Source organism: Geotrypetes seraphini, chromosome 6, assembly GCF_902459505.1.
Source record: "Geotrypetes seraphini chromosome 6, aGeoSer1.1, whole genome shotgun sequence".
NCBI classification, from domain to species: domain Eukaryota; kingdom Metazoa; phylum Chordata; class Amphibia; order Gymnophiona; family Dermophiidae; genus Geotrypetes; species Geotrypetes seraphini.
Genome location: NC_047089.1, coordinates 199,305,085 through 199,324,282, shown reverse-complemented (window position 1 = coordinate 199,324,282; position 19,198 = coordinate 199,305,085). Strand labels below are relative to the sequence as shown.

General features: G+C 44.0%; 1 protein-coding gene across 1 annotated transcript in view; it reads right to left on the bottom strand.

The window, feature by feature from the left end:
* The window catches only part of LOC117362637 (zinc metalloproteinase-disintegrin-like VLAIP-A), a 173,284-nt gene that overhangs the window by 62,632 nt on the left and 91,454 nt on the right, over window positions 1-19,198 (bottom strand). The window contains exons 12-13 of the mRNA XM_033949347.1: window positions 10,180-10,357; window positions 1,985-2,074 (exon numbers count right to left, since the gene is read on the bottom strand). Coding sequence (XP_033805238.1) covers window positions 1,985-2,074; window positions 10,180-10,357 — 268 coding nt within the window. The remainder of the gene's footprint in view (window positions 1-1,984; window positions 2,075-10,179; window positions 10,358-19,198) is intronic.

The window sequence follows — 19,198 nt, the reverse complement described above, 5'->3', positions numbered from 1 at the left end:
ATGGGCCGCCGTGGGAGCAGACCACTGGGCAAGATGGACCTCTGGTCTTCCTCAGCGGAGGCTACTTCTTATGTTCTTATGTTATGTTCATATTGTGTAAACAATCAAGTTTTTAAATCTTTCCGGAATTGTTGTAACTGACCTGTCAATCTGATAGAGTCAGGAAGCTTATTCCAAATTTCAACCAATTTAAATGCCAAAGATTTACTAAGCTTCCCAGTACATTTAAGTCCCAGTACATTTAAGTCCTCTAAAAGAAGGGAATGATAATTTATACATTGTTGTAATCCTCGAATAACAGGATCTAGTAGCATTCCAACAAAAAGGCATTGAAGGATCAAATATTCCATAAAGAAACTTAAAAACAACACATACGCACTTAAAAAGTATCCTATAACGAACTGGAAGCCAGTGAAGCTTTCTCAATAATGGGGATACATGGTCGTACTTTCTCTTTCCTGAAGTCTCAGGTTAAGTGATAGGCATTAGTGTTTGAAGTCTCTGCTGATCTCTCATTCCCCATTATCTATCTCTGCCAGGAATGGGCAGTGAGGATTCTAATTAAGGAGAGGGATTATGTGGGCCATTCCATGAATTTTCAACCTCATTCCTGTTTTGTGAGGGAAGGTGAAGTAAAAATATATGGATAGAAGCATCTTGACTCAACTACAATAGCCAAGGTTTTTTAACTGTAGTTGAGAGAGACTGACTCAGTAAATAACACAACCCATGAGAAGGGCCCGCTGTACAAAAACTCAGCTCAGAGACATAAAACTCTGAAGAGGGGGAGGTAACCCCCTCTTGGGAAAAGAGTTTATCATCCAATCATCACTTAATCAATGTTAAAAGCGGGTCCAGCTCAAAGGTGTAAAAATTTTTAACTGTATATATATCTTAATTGAAGTACTGTATACAATAAGTTCAAAAAGCTTTTGCACTCAGGTTGACACTGGAAACTAAAAACTGGAAACTTTCTCACATTTTTGACCAATTAGTATTTTTTAATCTCATATGGTGTTACTCCTCAGCAGAATTAAAATTTCAGTTGGCGGGGTCTCCTGAAGCAGACAGCGAAACGGGGCCGCGTTGGGACCCTGATGAGCTTTCCTTCAAACTAAGCTAAGTGAGGTTTTTTAGTTTCCAGTGTCAATCTGAGTGCAAAAGCTTTTTGAACTTATTGTATACAGTACTTCAATTAAGATATATATACAGTTAAAAATTTTTATACCTTTGAGCTGGACCCGCTTTTAACATTGATTAAGCGATGATTGGATGATAAACTCTTTCCCCAAGAGGGGGTTACCTTCCCCTCTTCAGAGTTTTATGTCTCTGAGCTGAGTTTTTGTACAGCGGGCCCTTCTCATGGGTTGTGTTATTTACTGAGTCAGTCTCTCTCAACTATAGTTTAGCGCCTTTTCTGACTCTTTTGATACATTGTCCCTGCTGCAGTGGAAACAAGGTTTTTTAACTGGCTTAGCGAGTGGCAGGGTTCTTAATTGGAAGCTAGATAGTTACCAGTTCAAATCCTGACTGTCAGCTTCTCAGTTTAGGGCAGGGGTGTCAAAGTCCCTCCTCGAGGGCCGCAATCTAGTCAGGTTTTCAGGATTTCCCCAATGAATATGAATGAGATCAATTTGCATGCACTGCTTTCATTGTATGCTAATAGATCTCATGCATATTCATTGGGAAAATCCTGAAAACCCGACTGGATTGCGGCCCTTATGCAGTTAAGGCAGAGCTTACACAGGAATGGGGAAATTGAGTTCCTGCGGGTACGGGGAAAAATTTGTCCCCATGTCGTTCTCTATTCTGGAGTTCAGAGACTCAGATAACTGCTTGCTGATAGCAGGCATTTTTCAGTAGACTGTGAACCTCAAGGAAAAGCACTACTGCAACACTTGCCAAAAAATCTTGTTATCATATCTGGAACAAGGGTTTTTGGTTGTTTTTTTCCTAGCACATAACCCAAAAGAAAATGCCTCACCTGACAGTTCTCACAGCATTCCCCATCTGCACACTTGGCTTTTTCCTTCATGGTACAGGTTTTTGCATTGCAACAGGGATTCTTACATTCCTGCCAATCAACAGAAACAGATAATGTAGAAGTAATGTGGTCAACTCTGAAAGCTACCATACAAGAAGCAACCAACCGCTTTATAAAATCTGTAAGTAAACGGCTAAGAAACAATAAGCCACAGTGGTTCTCTGCAGAGATCTCAGACTTCATAAAAGAGAAGAAAAGAGTGTTCATCTCTTACAAACAATCAGGGAAAAAGGACTCTAGAGAAGACTATCTGACCAAGTCAAGAGCCGTCAAAACAGCGGTCAGAGAGGCCAAATTACAAATGGAGGAGAATCTAGCGAAGAACATCAAGAAGGGCGATAAATCCTTCTTCAGGTATATTAGTGACAGAAACAGAAACACAGGCGGGATAGTATGCCTTAGGAAACCAGACGGGAACTATGTAGAATCGGACTCCGAAAAAGCTAAACTTTTAAATGAATACTTGTGCTCAGTCTTCACCCGTGAGGCACCGGGATCCGGCCCTCAGCTGCAGACAAGGGATAGCTCGGTAGACCCGTTTCGAAATTTTGAGTTTACTCCCAGCACTGTCCACTCTGAGCTGTCTAAACTCAAGGTTAACAAAGCAATGGGGCCAGACAACCTACACCTCAGGGTACTCAGGGAGCTAAGTGACGTCTTGGCGGAACCGCAATCTGCGCTCTTCAATCTTTCCCTTAGTACAGGTAGAGTCCCGTTGGACTGGAAAATGGCTAACGACATTCCACTCCACAAAAAAGGATGCAGGACGGAGGCTGCAAACTACAGACCGGTGAGTCTCATATCAATAGTGAGCAAGCTAATGGAAACTCTAATGAAACGCCAATTGGATACGATCCTGAACGAGGAGAATCTACGAGATGGATTTACCAAGGGGAGGTCCTGCCAATCCAACCTAATCAGCTTATTTGACTGGGTGACGGGAAAGCTGGATGTTGGTGAGTCCCTGGACATCGTATACTTGGACTTCAGCAAAGCATTCGATAGTGTACCACACCGCAGGTTATTGAGCAAGATGAGCTCTATAGGACTGGGAGACACATTGACAGCATGGGTTGGGGACTGGCTTGGAGGTAGGCTTCAGAGAGTGGTGGTGAACGGCACTCCTCTGAAACGACGGAGGTGATCAGTGGAGTGCCGCAGGGCTCGGTCTTGGGCCCAATCCTATTCAACGTCTTCATAAGGGACTTGGCTGAGGGGCTTCGAGGTAAAATAATGCTATTCGCCAATGACGCCAAACTATGCAATGTAGTAGGCAAGAACACAACAGACAAAAGCACATTGCCTGACGAAAACTCAATGCCTGACAGTATGGTGCACGACCTACTCCTACTGGAGCGCTGGTCCAGGACCTGGCAACTAAGTTTCAATACCAAAAAATGTAAAGTCATGCACCTTGGCAGCCAAAATCCATGCAAGACTTACACCCTTAATGGTGAGATCCTAGCGAGGGCTGTAGCAGAACGTGACTTAGGGGTGATCATCAGTGAGGACATGAAGACTGCCAAGCAAGTGGAGAAAGCTTCATCTAAGGCTAGACAAATCATAGGATGTATACGTAGGAGTTTCGTCAGCCATAAGCCCGAAGTCATTATGCTATTGTATAGATCTATGGTGAGACCCCATCTGGAATACTGTGTAAAATTCTGGAGGCTGCATTACCGCAAGGATGTGCTGAGACTTGAGTCTGTCCAGAGAATGGCCACCCGGATGGTCTCGGGACTTATGAAGAACGGCTGGAAAAATTGCAGCTATACTCACTCGAGGAATGCAGAGAGAGGGGAGACATGATCGAGACGTTCAAATATCTCACGGGCCGTATCGAGGTGGAAGAGGATATCTTATTTTTCAAAGGCCCCATGGCAACAAGAGGGCATCTGTGGGAAATCAGGGGCGGGAAACTACACGGTGACACCAGGAAATACTTCTTCACTGAAAGGGTGGTTGATCACTGGAATAATCTTCCACTACAGGTAATTGAGGCCAGCAGCGTGCCTGATTTTAAGTCAAAATGGGATCTCTTCACAGAGAAAGGTAGGGGAAGGTTATTGGGGTGGGCAGACTAGATGGGCAGTGGCCCTTATCTGCCGTCTGTTCTATGTTTCTAAAGATAAATGCTATGAAGGATTTCTTTATTTTTTTCAAACTAATGCAATGAGGTTGAGGATGTCTGTTCTGCCTAGGAACAAAATTCCACAAAACAGGACCAAATTGCATAAAAGTTGGGGGAAAGACACATTTAATTAAAAAAAACCCTAAATAAAAAAGGTGATAGTGCATTTGTATGAGAGAGGTGCTACAGCATAGAAATATAGGGGATAATATTCCTCCCATAGCAGGAAGCAGTTTTAAGCCACTCACAGCTGTAGGCTGAATAACCCACAAATACTCAATGCTGAGACTTGCGTAGCTCCCAGCATGGAGTATCTGGCTGTGTATGTTGACCAGATGGCCTAACTTTATGCACTTTTTTAACTGGTTAGCAGACTTAATATTGCCACTAACCAGTTAAATGCTGGGCTCATCCTTGCTCCATCTCCAAGATATCTCTAACCTAGCTGGTTAGGGCAGTGGTTCCCAACCCTGTCCTGGAGGACCACCAGGCCAGTCGGGTTTTCAGGATAGCCCTAATGAATATGCATGGAATAGATTTGCATTCCTGGCACCTCCATTATATGCAGATCTCTCTCATGCATATTCATTAGGGCTATCCTGAAAACCCGACTGGCCTGGTGGTCCTCCAGAACAGGGTTGGGAACCACTGGGTTAGGGAATGGCCAAATAATGGAAATATTCAGTTTCACTATTCAGTTAAGAGACACTGAATAGTGATGGCCAGACAGCTCATTTGGCTATAACCAGGCAGGAGACTCTTATGCCTAGTCAAACTCATTTGAATACTGACCCCAGTATGTTAAGGGTACTGCTTCTTTAAACTCTCATATACTCTCTTAGTTATAGACACAGAGAGAGCCAAAAGTGTATCTGGGGCAATGGAGGGTAAAGTAACTTGCCCAGAGTCACAAGGACCTGCAGTGGGTATACATAAGGTGACCATACGTCCCGTTTTGAACGGGACCGTCTCGTTTTCAGACCCCCTATCCCGTTGTCCCCACACACAGCTTCGGGACGCCGAAATGTCCCGTTTTCAGGGACAGCATCCTGAAGGTGTGCACGGGGACAACCGGACAGGCGATCGTTTCCTATCCCTCCCTGCGTGCAAAAAAAAGCCTCTTTTTCTGGCCTCTTGCAGTACTGAAGGGAGGGAAAGAAGGGCAGAGATGAGGGCTGAGTGACGAACGGTCTTCAATCCCTTTCAGTGCTGATTGGTCAGAACAGTTCCTGGGGCGTCCGTCCTCTAGCTCTGATTAGGGGAGAAGAGAAAAGAAGGCGTCACTCTCAGCTCCTTCTGCTACTCATAGCTAGAGCGGGAGGAGGAACCAGGGCTGGACATGCAGCTGGGAAGATGGGCGCCCGATTTAAACCCACCCCTCAACCTCGTCTGCTGCTGCTGCCGCTGTTCTTCTTACCTCCCTGTTGCTGCTGGTAATCGTCGGACCAGAACGTCCTCTCCGACGTCAGAATTGACGTCGGGAAGAAGGCTTCTGGGCAGTGATAACTATCAGCAGCAGGGAGGTAAGAAGGAGAGTAGCGGCAGTGGCGGCGGTGGCGGGGGGGTGTCTAAAATGGGCGCTAGGGGGAGGCTTTTTTTTTTTACAGTGGCAGGGAGGGAAGGAGGTAGGTAGGAGGCAGGTTAGCTTCGGTGGTGGGGGTGGGACAAAGTCTGGAAGGCAGTGTGGGGGGGGATCATGGGAAGGAGGCACTAGGGGGCACTAAGGACATGGGAAGGAGGCACTGGGGGGCACTAAGGACATGGGAAGGAGGCACTGGAGGCACTAAGGACATGTGAAGGAGGCACTGGGGGGCACTAAGGACATGGGAAGGAGGCACTGGAGGCACTAAGGACATGTGAAGGAGGCACTGGGGGGCACTAAGAACATGAAAAGGAGGCACTGGGGGGCACTAAGGACATGGGAAGGAGGCACTGGGGGGCACTAAGGACATGGGAAGGAAGGAGGCAGGGAATAGAAAGGGACAATTGTTGGGCTTGAGTGCAGAAAGAAAGAAAGAAATGAAAAAAGGATGCACAGTCAGAAGGAAACTCAACCAGAGACTCATGAAATCACCAGACAGCAAAGGTAGGAAAAATGATTTTATTTTCAATTTAGTGATCAAAATGTGTCAGTTTTGAGAATTTATATCTGCTGTCTATATTTTCCACTATATTTGTTTTTTGTTTTTTTTTATAGTTACTAAGGGGACATTGCATATTTTAAAGTCATCCGCCTTGATATATTTGAAACCCCCCCAAATATAAATGATAATTAACATTTTCTATGTGTATAGTGTGCTTTGTAGTTTTTTTAAATTTTATGGTTCCATTATGAATTAATAAGATATTATGTGTGCATGAAAAATGAATGGAAGAAATTGGGGGCGGGGCTAGGGTGGGATTTGGGCGGGGATTATGGGCGGGACTGACAATTAATAGATGTCCCCTTTTGATGAAAAAAATAAATGGTCACCTTAGGTATACAGATCAGAACTGAGACATTCAGTTTAGGACTTGCTCAATTCCAGTGGTATTTTATGTAAAAGATCTGCTTACATAGCCTTTTCTAAAAGACCTATGGGAGTGTATGTGTATATGTTATATGAGAGCAGCGATTTTATAGAAAAACATGAGTGAAAAAAATGGAGGAAACTCAGCAACTTAAATATGTAAATGAGTATTTTGCAATTTGCATGTGCAAATGTCAGTACTACTATGTGTATATGAGCCATTTTGCAAACCTATCCATATAAAATTAAACTCTGGAGTTCACTGCCAGAGACTGTAGTGAAATCAGTTAGCTTAGCAAGGTTTAAAAATAGGTTGGATAATTTCCTAAAAGAGAAATCCATAGGCAATTATTGAGATGGCTTGGGGAAATCCACTGCTTATTCCTAGGATAAGCAGCATAAAATCTATTTTACTACTTGGGATCTAGCTCGGTACTTGGGACCTGGGTTGGCCACTTTTGGAAACAGGATGCTGGGCTTGATGGACCTTCGATCTGTCCCAGTATGGTAATTCTTATTTTTTAAATGCTGCAAATTAACTACAGTGACCCCAATATTTATTTTCAGTTTGGAAGGGGAACTAAATATCAGAGATTAAGTAGGACACTTCCCTTTATTCCTCTTGTAAAGGACTGGTTGAAATAAAAACTTTTTGAAACCTATACATCCCAGCAACTATAAATCCCAGCGTGGAAATATTAGGTCATACATGTGCATTCCCATTATGAAATGGGGAATACACATAAAAATTTTTATTCTTCCAGGCCTTACCCAATCACAGCCCCAATTCCTCTTTCAATGTCTATGTATTATGGAAATCCCCTTGTAAACTGAACCCTTTCTAAAATTGCAATTTCATCAAGTAACTGCTCAAAAGATGAAAAGAAGTATGGTTTATTAAAAATCACAACCCAATGTGGTCATGTTTCACCACGAAGAATTTGTTAGGAATAAAAACTATAGGGGTTCCTTTATAAATACATAGGGTTACAGACATCTAGATTTTCCCGGACATGTCCTCCTTTTCAAAACATATCTGGGGGTCTGGACGGCTTTTTGAGACCTGGCCCTTTGTCCGGGTTTTGAAAAGATTCCAACAAATCGCCATAAGGCAGGAGGGCATCCACACATGCCCTCCTGCCCGATGAGAGCAGGTAGCAAGGGGCGGGGCAGAACTGGGGCATAACGGGGCAGGCCGGGGGTTGGGGGGTGTCTAGGGAGTCCAGATTTTCCATTTGGAAAGCTTCTCTTCAGTGCAGCAGCATTTCCACACTACAGGCAGCAAAGCAGTGAATCTCTAATGCAGGGCCCCAGCGCTGCATGTAGCCCTCGAAGTCCTCCATTGCGGCCCTCAAACAGTTGGTTGAAATGCTCTTCAAATCCTGTAAGTGCATTAACTTCAGTCTTGTCCACCTGATATAGTAACTACAAGCAATGTCTTAAGTGTGTTTTGTTACTCAGGGTCTCATTTATGGAATATGCTACTGTAAACAATCCAAAATAAAGTGAGTTTTAAAAATATATCCTTAAAGTGTTATAAAATCAATATGAGTATTCATTTTTAATGTATAATACCCAGTATGAACAAGCAGGTCAAGGTGGTTTACAAAATTAATAATATGTGTAAGCTTGAAATCTGTTCCTGGCCCTCAGAGCTTTCTCGTATTCGCACTGCAGCCCTCTACACGAAAAAGGTTGGAGATCACTGTATTGGATGCTCGATGTTATTTTTTCTTGCTTCTTCTCTTAGGGATCATCTTCCAGTGTTTCTCAGGAAGGAGTCCTCTTACAAAAAGGAAGGAGTCCTCTTATAAAAAACAACAACAACTTGAAGCTGATCTCAAAACCCATTTTTTTCACATTGGCCTTCAGCATTGTTTACAATGTGGATACCTCAGGGCACGTCAGTAAATGAGATAGTTAATGGCCATTTGCTTCTTTTCTCTGCTTTGGAATTCTTTGTTCTATTTCTTATTTTAATAGTTGTGAGGGATTAAGAGGTTTTCCTTTACTAAGACTACAGTTATACCACTGGGCAGCTGGGAGTGCTAACCAAAGAGGGGATGAACTACAGGTCCCAGGATGCACTAGGCTCAGTGGTTCAGAGCTGAGCCACCTTAGAGGAGGTAGAACAATTATGCTGAGTCACAGGGGCGGACCTCAGGCAGGAAGGGGAATATATCCTTTAGCCTGAGATCAGTTGAGAGAGGTCCCAAGAAAGCTACCGTATATATAGGTGACAGGACAAAAGCGCGCCGGACAAATGTGCGCTGACAAACACGAGCAGACAATTGAACCTGGTAAGCCTGGAAAGTGATTTGGGAGTAGGGGGAGTGGGAGATGAAGGGGTCTGTCAATAAGGTTCCCATCCTGCATTCTTAGATCCTCAGAGGGGGGCTCCATATGGGATTACCCAAGTAGGAGAGTTGCCATCAAGGTGAAAGCTTCCATTGATGGGTCTGCCATTAAGGTGAAGTTTGCCACAGGGTGGAGGTTGCCATCAGGGGGGTTGTTATAAAGTGGAGAGAGGGCTGGCATCAGAGTAGTCATAGAAAAAGGTGAGTTGTAGCCATGGAGGGCATAAAGATGTCAGAATGACTGGGGGGTGGGGTCAGTGTCAGGGAGTGCGTGGTCAAGGGGACCCAGACATGCACTGTAAATATTGATGTCTGTAAATACTGTAAATTTACTGATGTAAATACTGATGCACTGTAAATACTGATGTCTTTCTCAGATTAAATATGGATTCTTTATATGAAGTGGAAAATTCATGTTTGTACTGTAGCCCCCCCTCAGGACACTTCTTGTCTCTATCCTGCCCATGGCCTTTTAAATTTTGTATATAGTTAGCTCCCCCAAAAGTGTGAGTGCTCCTGTTCTGAAATGGCATTTAAATATCTAGGACTCTCAATGTTTAGATGCTGACATTTTCATACAAGGAAGCTTCTGAGATAAGGGTCATAATTTCATGCCATACTCATGAGCAGTTGGATTGATAGAACTTACTTAAAATCTTGCTTTTTATGAATGACTATAGCGGTTCACGTTCCTTGTTCATTATGTTAGTCTTTATGAATCAGTAACATTTTGGTTCAAGCAGTGAGCTTAGAAACACACAGGCCAAGGTCCTGTTTCTCTCAGTGATATCTCTTGCTTGTGCAAGTCAGTTTGCCCTCTGTTGCAAACTTTTGAGCCTTTTTAACTAACCTATGTATGTTAATGTTTTTAGCATGAGTTATGCATTTAGGAGTTAACCAAGTAGGTATGGCTCCTGCCTGGTCAAATTGAAATCTGCATCTGGTAAATGGTGCATCTAACAAATGAAAGAGTCTGGTGGGACATGAGCAATGCTCATTTGCTCCCACATCAATGATCAAGTTCTCCAAAATGGCTGCTGAGACCTCTAGTGGTAATATAGTGGCATTACTGCTAGGGCTCAAACTTCCACATACAATATGTTTACACAGGCAACATTATGTCAAAGCTAGACTTACCTCTGGAGTTCCACAATCACATTGCTCTCCTTGTTCAACAAAACCATTCCCACACACAGGGTTTGACACAATGTCTTTTGCCAGAGGCTTGTTCCTGAGGCACTCAGGCATTCGTTTCATAATAAAATCTTCATAATTCTGATGGCTACAGGAGCTGAATTCCCTGGCGGTGTTGTAGCTGTACAGACCAATGAATAAAAGCATACTTAATTCATAATATATTGTACAGACATATCACTACTGTAAAGAAAGATTAGGTTCTTACCTCAATAATCTTTTTTCTTGTAGATGTGTCTAGTAGTCCTAAACGCTAGGGTTATGCATCTGAACCCACAAGTTGCTTGAAGAATGATATCACTCATCTTTCAGCTCCATCTCCTTCCCAGTAGGCTTGTTCTTGCCTTCTCAGTTTGTACAAAAGCAGTTAAGAACCACTGTAATGGAAGACATCACTGGAAGGAGGGCAATGGGGAAAACTTCCCAAACCTTATGTTTCTGTTCTGCTCTGTAACAAGTATAACATTATCTAAATTATACAACACTGTGTGCATTGGATGAAATTAAGAGGTGTTAGGCCCAGGAGTAATGCAAGAAAATACTTCTTTACAGAAATGGTAGTGGAGATGAAGACTGTATCTGAATTCAAGATAGCATGGTACAGGCATGTGGGATCTCTTAGGGAGAAGAGAAGATAATGGATGATGGGGAAGGGCAGTCTGGATGGGCCATTAGGCCTTTATCTGTCATCATGTTTCTATGTTTTTATGTCTTGCTAAGAAGAAGAAAATCAAACTTGATATCCCCCCTTATTTTTTTCAGCTTAGCTGAGACAAAGAATTTCTTCACAGTCTGACACAGACTGAAATTAAGACCAAAGGCAGGTGAAGCACAGTTACAGGGTCGGGCTTCAGGACTACTAGACACATCTACAAGAAAGAAGATTATCGAGGTAAGAATCTAATCTCTCTTTCTAGTGAAATGTGTCTAGTAGTTCTGAATGCTAGGGATGTATCAAAGCAGTCCCCTGAGTCTTGGGTGGGACTACCAAGTCTGCCTTTAATACTGAGGACCCAAAAGCGGCATCCTTCCTAGCTGCCATGTCTACTCTACAGAACCTGGTAAAGGTATGAATAGTAGACCATGTCACTGCTCTACAAATCTCCTGAAGAAAACCATAGCATGATGGCTGAAACGTTGGTTCTGCCTACCCAGATGCAGTAAGACCTGGGCAACTGCAACAATTAAAATCTCCATAGGGGAGACCACTTGAGCCTCTGCTCATTATGTAGCCAGCCCTCTGGTTGAGTCTGCTTTCAATGCGATCGTCAGCTGCTTATGACAGCCCATGTACATGGAGGAAATTTCCATTTTAATCCATCTGGAGATTGAGGCCTTGGACAGAGACCTGCCTTTCTTAGCATGACTAGTCAGAACAGAAAGGTGATCAGAGACTTGAAGCTCAATAACTTTGAGGTAGCAAAGAAGAACTCTCTTAACATTTAGCAAATGCAATATTTTATCCTTTTCCTTTGACCTGATAGGCTGAAAGGGGGAAAATTGACTTCTTGATTGACATGGAAGGCAGAGATTACTTTCTGTAGAAAGGACGAAACCATGTGTAAGGAAAACCCTGCTTCTGTAATCTTAAGAAACAGCTCCCTGTAAGAGAGAGCTTGTAACTCAGAGACTTGTCTCTTGTAATCTCTACCAACAACACTGTCTTGACTGTCAGATCTAAGAGGGAAGCCTCCTGTAAGGGCTCATATAGAGCCCTACTGAGACTTTGCAAAATGGTATTAAGATTCCAGGATGGGAATGTTAAATACACAGGAGGGTGCAACCAAGAGCCCCTTTTAAGAATCTTGTCACATCTGGGTGAGAGGCCAGAGATTTCTCTCTCCCCGAGCTCGGAAACATGAAATGCCTGATATCTTCAATTTCGGTGATCCAACCAACAGGCCCTTCTCAAGTCCCTCTTGCGAAAATTCCAGGACTATGGAGATCAGGGCTTGTAAGGACTCTGCATTAGTGCTGCCCGATTCACAATTCAAATCGGTTCACTGATTCACTTCGGGTGAATCGATTCAAATCGATTTAAAACAAACAAACAAACAAAAAATTGGTCTCCCGATTCGGTAACTGATCCTCCCCCTGCACCCCCTAAAGCAGAAGTGGCAGCGCTGCCTCTTGCTGGCCGGCCGCTGCCACACCTGCTTTAGAGGGCGAAGGAGGAGGGTCAGTCGGGAAGTGCTGGTGTCTGGCTTCCCCTCTGGCCTCCTGCTGGTGTCCGGCTTCCCCCCTGGCCTCCCGCTGGTGCCCGACTTCCTCCTGGCCTCCTGCGCACCATTTACCTACTAGCAGCAGCCTGCAGAGAAGATCGCTGGGGCTAGTGATCTCTGCAAGCTGCTATAGGTCTTCTGAGCTGTTTCTTCTGCCACGGTCCTGCCCCTCCTCTGATGTCAGAGGCAGGAGCAGCCTGCAGAGATCTCTAGCCCCAGCAATCTTCTCTGCAGGCTGCTGCTAGTAGATAAATGGTGTATGGGAGGCCAGGGGGGAACACGCAGGCCTTCTGGGGGGTGCATAGTCCTTCCGGGGGGTGCTCAGTCCTTCGGGAGGGACAGACAGGCTTTCAGGGGGAGGTGCAGGCTTTCAGGAGAGGGGAGCCCTGGTGTAGAAGTACATGGAGGGAGGGAGAGAGGGGGGATTCAAAGAGACGTGCATATGCCGGACTTTGGGGGGGAAGAAATAATGGGTCTAAAAACAGAGAAGAGGGAGAGAGATGATGGACAATGAGATTTAGGGAGGGAAGGAACAGAAAGGGAGTGAAGTTGGACACAAGAGATGGTGTGGAGGGGGAATAGAAATACTGGATAGGAGGGTAGTTGGGAAAAGAAAGGGAAATATCGTGGACCCTGGGGTGGTGGGGAAGGAGGGAGAGATGCTGGATGAAAGGGTAGTTGAGAAAAGGTGGATCTGTGGATGGAGATGAAAAAAAAAAAGGAAAGATGCCAGACCTCTGGAGGAGGGAAGGGAAACGGAAGGGGAGGACAGAGATAGAAGATGGATGGTTAGCATGGAGAAAGAAGAAAGAAGGAGAACCTGGCAAGCAAGTTATCAGAAGACAACCAGAGCCGGAGACCAACAAGATCTGAATAATGACCAGACAACAAACGATAGAAAAAATAATCTTATTTCCTGTTTTATGATTACAATATGACTGATTTGAAATGTATATCCTGCCAGAGCTGGTGTTAGACCGCAAACGTGAGCTAGGATTTAACAGAGAGGGGGAAAAGTCTTTTTTGTTTGTTTATTTTGTTTACACCACAGTGCCAGTGTGTTTAGGAGAAGGCAAAGGGAGTGAAGAAGCTATAAAATAAACCCATCAGGATGTTTGAAAAAAAAAATAAAAAACCACCCAATTGGGCAGGAAAATCGAATTGAATCAAAATTATTTTTCCTGAATTGGGCAGCACTACTCTGCATTATCTTAGTACACCACAATAAGAAGTCTTTCAGGCCTTGGCATAGACTACCACCATCAAAGGCTTCTTAGTTCTAAGCAGAGTGGAAACAACCACCTCAGAATAACCCTTCCTTACTAAGGTAGCCTGCTCAAGAGCCATGCTGTAAGCCCACAGTGTTCTGGATTTTCTATGGATATCGGGCCCTGAGTCAGGAGATCCATCTGAACCAACAACCTGAGACCTTCATCTCTCTGTAGATGAACTAAGTCTGCATTCCATGATCTGTGGGGCCAATTGATTGCCACTAGGATAACTGACCTAGCATAGGCCATTGGGGAAACACGTACAAGTGCCCTTCTTTTGCAACGACTGGACCAATGCATCCAACTCTGCACTTCTGGGTTCGTATCTTTGGCTGCAAAAGTGATCCACCTTTGTGTTTGCCACTGAGGCCTTGAAATCCATTAGTGGGCACCCCTACTGCTTAACAACGGTGTTGAATGTATGTGGGGGATAATGACCACTACCTTGGGTCAAGCATCTGCTAACTGAGGTAGTCAGCCTGACCATTCTCCACTCCTACAACATGAGCAGCTGAGAGAGCCTGCAGATGAGCTTTTGCCCACCTAAAGAGGATCTGAGTCTCTAGATGTAATGGGGCGCTCCTGGTGCCTTCTTGTTGATTGACATAGGCTACTGCTGTCGCATTGTCCTAGATTACCCTGACTGCCTTGCCTTCCAGGGACTTCTCCAGGGCCTACAATGCCAGCTGAAGGTTTCTGAGTTCCAGGTGATTTATGGACCACTTTTTCTGGGTTGGGATATAAGGAGCGGCATGCCCTTTGAGAGGGAAGCTATCTGCAGCCACCACCATAAGCTGTTCCTCGCTTCTGGTGTTCATGGAAGTAGTTGCTGAAGCGAGTTTGTCTGAGGAGACCAATGGGATAGGAGAAGGAATCTCGCCTCTATGGCTGCCTCCATCAACCCCATGACTACAGATAATGCCACACCATCATGAGCCAGACTCAGTAGCAGCTCCAATATCTGCTTCTGGAATCTCTGTCTGCATGGCTTGTGGAAGAAAAACATGGCCTACAGCCATGTTGAACAGAACTCCCAGGTAGAGTGCTGGGTTGTTTCTAAGTGACTCTTCTTGAAGTTGACTATCCATCCCAAGTCCTGCAGGAGTAGGACCACTGTCAAGACTGCCGGTTCACCCTCTTCCTTGAATGGGGCCCTGATTAGCCAATCGTCCAAATATGGGTATACTTGGATCCTCACATTGCACAGGTGTGCTGCTGCTGCTGCTACCACCACCATCAGCTTGGTAAAGATGTGAGGTGTCAAGACAAGGCCAAAGGGGAGAGCAGAGAATTGGAAATGCTGCTTCAGTACATGGAATCACAAGTATTTCCTGTGAGCCGGAAAAATGGGAATGTGGAGGTAGACCTCTGTCAAATTAAGGGAGGCAAGAAATTCCCTAGGCACCACTGCCGCAATAACTGAACAAACGGTCTCCATGCAGAACTGCGGTACTTTCAGTGCAACATTGATTGACTTGAGGTCCATAATTGGCCTCCTGTCATCTGAGCCTTTCTTTGAAACTATGAAGTATATGGAGTATCTGCCTGAGCTGAGTCTTTGACTGGAACTGGCTCTATGATGCAAAGATGAAGGAGCCTTTATACAATTGACCAGACTCTGAGAGCTCTCTCTAGCCTATGGCCAGGAAATCTACAAAGAGGTTTGGAAGGGGGGCACAGAAGTCAATCTTGTAATCTTCTCGAACAACTTCCCAGGACCCAATGATTTACACTTATTTTTGTCCAGACCGTCCAGTAAGCTAACAGCTAGACCTGTATCTGGGGAGGTGCAGCTGCTGACCTGGCATCATTGTGCTTTCTTGGAAGCTGGAGAGGGGCAAGAGCCAGATGTTTGCTTCCTTCTGCCCCCTGAACCTCTGTTGTGACTCCTGAAAGGACCTCTGTATCACTTAACCTCACATGTAAGAATGGAATCTTCAAGAGCCTCAAATTCCCACACCCCAAACTCTAAGCCACCTGGGGTCTGCTGTCCAGAATGGTTTTAGGGCAATGGTCCATAACACTGGCCAACAGGTCATCTAGACCCTTTCCAAATAGCATTTGCCCCTTGAAGGATACTTTGCTGAGGGTGGCCTTTGAAGCAGTCTCCTCCTGCCCATTGTCTGATCCTGAGCATTCATTGGGTGAAGATAGAATAGGCTGACACCTTGCTCATGTCTCTTATGATGTCATATACAGAGCATCATCTGAGGATCCTCGTCTTTCTCCGAAGCCAGGACCCAAGCTAGCTGAGTGTGGCAAGCTTGTGCCACAAAGGAAACCACAGCTGATGTTTTAATTCCTAAGGCTAAAACTTCAAATTTCTGAAAACTACATCTATTTTGTAATCCTGAGTATCCTTCAACATCACACTTCCTTCACTGGGCAAGGAAGTCTGCTTGGTGACCTGTGTTACCACAAATCCACTTTTGGCTGAACAAACAACTGTTGAAACTCCAACGCCATGGGGTAAAGCTTGACCATAGTCTTGACCACTTTCAGGGACTCTTTTGGAGACTCCCACTGGTCAATGACTAGCTTTGTTATGTCATGATGCATGGGAAAGAACGTGGTCGGAGTCACTGAGCTGCTCATAATTGAACACTGCAACATGGAGACTGGCAGAAATTCCAGCAGCAAATTAGCTATCATATCCAGGAGCGCTAATGCCTTGAACAGCTGCTGTACTGTGGGGTCTTCTTCTTGGTCCAGGGCCACCATTGATTCTCATCCGCTGGTCTCATGTGGAGAACCAGACTCTGCCAGGGAAACGGTCCTGGAACAATAAGGGAATGGAATTGGACCTTCCATCCTCCAAGTCGATGTCAGACTGGACATCCTGGTCCTGCTCTGGGTCCTCATCTGCATGTGGTGCAGGCTGAGGACTTATCTCTGATGCCACCACCACTGTCATTCAGACGCTGGGGAAACCCAGCAGTTTAAATAAGCACTATATTGACAAGTTTTGTTCTGAATCCTTGATTTATGTCTTAGTTATCTCTAAACTGGATTATTGTAATATTATTTATATTTGTCTTCCGATAGCTCTTAAAAAGTTACAAACAGTGCAAAATACTGCTGTTAGAATTTTAACTAATGCTTGTAGATATGATCACGTGACCCCACTTTTGAAAGAGTCTCATTGGCTTCCTGTGAAATCCTGATTAATGCATAAAGATTTGACTTTAATTTTTAAGACATTACAGTCGGGCCAGCCTTATTATTTAGAAAAGCTCCTGGCTCCATATAGGCCAGTTTAAAATTTGCATTCTTCCAATGCCCATAAATTGTCTTTGCCCTCGGTTCACTTGGTTAGGTTGACTTCCACACGTAATTCTGCCTTTTTTTGCTTCTGCTCCATATTTGTGGAACTCTCTTCCAATTGTGAACTTTTTATATTAAATTTAGAAGCCTTTTGAAAATTTATCTTTTTGATTTAGCACTTCACTAGACAGAATTTTATTGTTAGGGAAAATTAGGGAGGGAATTTTATTGTTAGGGAATGGAACCTCGGGAGGGATTCCCGGTTGCAGCCTTTATACTTTATATTTTTATACTTTTATATTTATACATTTTTTCTTTCCTTATGATAATGGAGTACTGTTTTCTTATGTTTCTTGTGAACCGCTTTGAAATTGTAGCGAAGAGCAGTCTATAAATATGAATAAGCATAAACATAGAGACAAACCAGGAGAGAAACCTCCACAAACAAGTCAAGAGCCAACAAACAACAGCAGAGGCCCAGAATATTATTGGTGTGTAATTTTATTTCTCAAATCTCAAAGTCTAGTGCGATGGCTTAACACGCACATGTTTCGGCCTCTACAGCCTGCCTCAGGAGCCCTTGTAAACCAAAACCTAATTGCTTGTGTAATGCAGATGATAACACAATCATGAGGATCACTTATACGTACTGCATACTCCAAACAGTGCTTGCCTGCACCTCAGGGAAACTATCCTGATGGGCTCTAAACCCCTTTAATCCTGGTTTGCCCTGATAATTCCCCTGTGGCAAGTCAGAAATGTCGTTGGAATTGCCACACAGCATCGCAGAGCATTCAGCATGCCAACCAGAGCTAAAAACCACATGAGCAGTTTTGTAAAAGGAAGATAGGGGGGGAGGGGTTAATGTGGTGTTTTTAATCATATTACATATTACATTTTAACCATATTACATTTGTCTACTCAGGAGACAGTCCCCAAGGTCCAAAAATATTACAACAGGCTGGCTAGACAGGTGTCCTTAAGGGCTTATTCTGCCACCAGCAGACTTCTGCCACACAAGTCTGCGCCTTCTCCCAGGCAGAGGTCTTAACAAGAGAAAACCTCTGGGCACCGAGCCTCACACTTAAAACGACAGGAAAAACCCAGAAAACAATAAAATTGCAGAGCAGATCAGAAACACATCTGAGCAACTTGCTTGATGAAGAAAAACTGAGGGGACAGGAGTAAACCCACTGGGAAAGAGGCGGAGTTGAAAACTGAGTGATATCATTCTACAAGCAACCTGCAGGTTCAGATGAATAACCCTAGCATTCAGGACTACTAGACACATTGATTGCACTAGAATGCATGCTAAGCACCTAACTTCTTTACCACACCCTTAATCTGCCATTGCTACCATCCACTTTTTATGCTCCTGAATTTGAGAGTAGCAAAATATTGAATAAAAGTGCATTCAGCCTTAGCAAATTTTCAGTGAGGTCAATACATGAGCATAACACTCAAAGGTAAGAGCATAAGTCCTTTGAATATTGGATGCAAAATATCTCTTGGGTACCCCACGCCTACAATGTGGTCTATTCTTTCCATGATATTTCCATCGCATATTGCAAGCCTCCTCTTCAAACATGATAAAATCAACATAATCGCGAGCCCTTCATGTTCAGAAGTAGTAGCAGTATTTGATAGTTTCTTTGGTTTTTACTGCTTTGGATTTTGTGATGCCTGTTGGACACCTCTGCTGACTTCCTACAAAATTGCAAATACTTGGTCAAAAAGCAAGAAGTATTCTCCAACCCTTGGAAGGAATTCTGTGGTGTCCCACAAGGCTCCCCATTATCTCCAATCCTATTAAATTTATTCATGAGCTCACTGGGACACATCAAAATGGAAGACAAAACTGTACTATCTTATGCTTATGACATCTTCCTCCTCATTCCCCATAACCAATAACCATCCTAATATTGCCAAAAAAATCTCAAACAATATAGATAAAATCCTAACCTGGGCAACGAACAACAAGTTGAAACTGAACGCCACCAAGACCAAAGCTATTGGTTTCCGCACCGCACAACAGAATGTCATATCTAACCTTACTCTTTCATCAAGCATCACTCTCAGAATGGAAAAATCCACCAAGGTACTAGGCTGCATCTTAGATGACACTCTCACAATGGAACCTCAAATCTCTAAACTTTGGAAAAAGACCATCTACACTATGCGTCAACTGCGACTCACAAGAATATA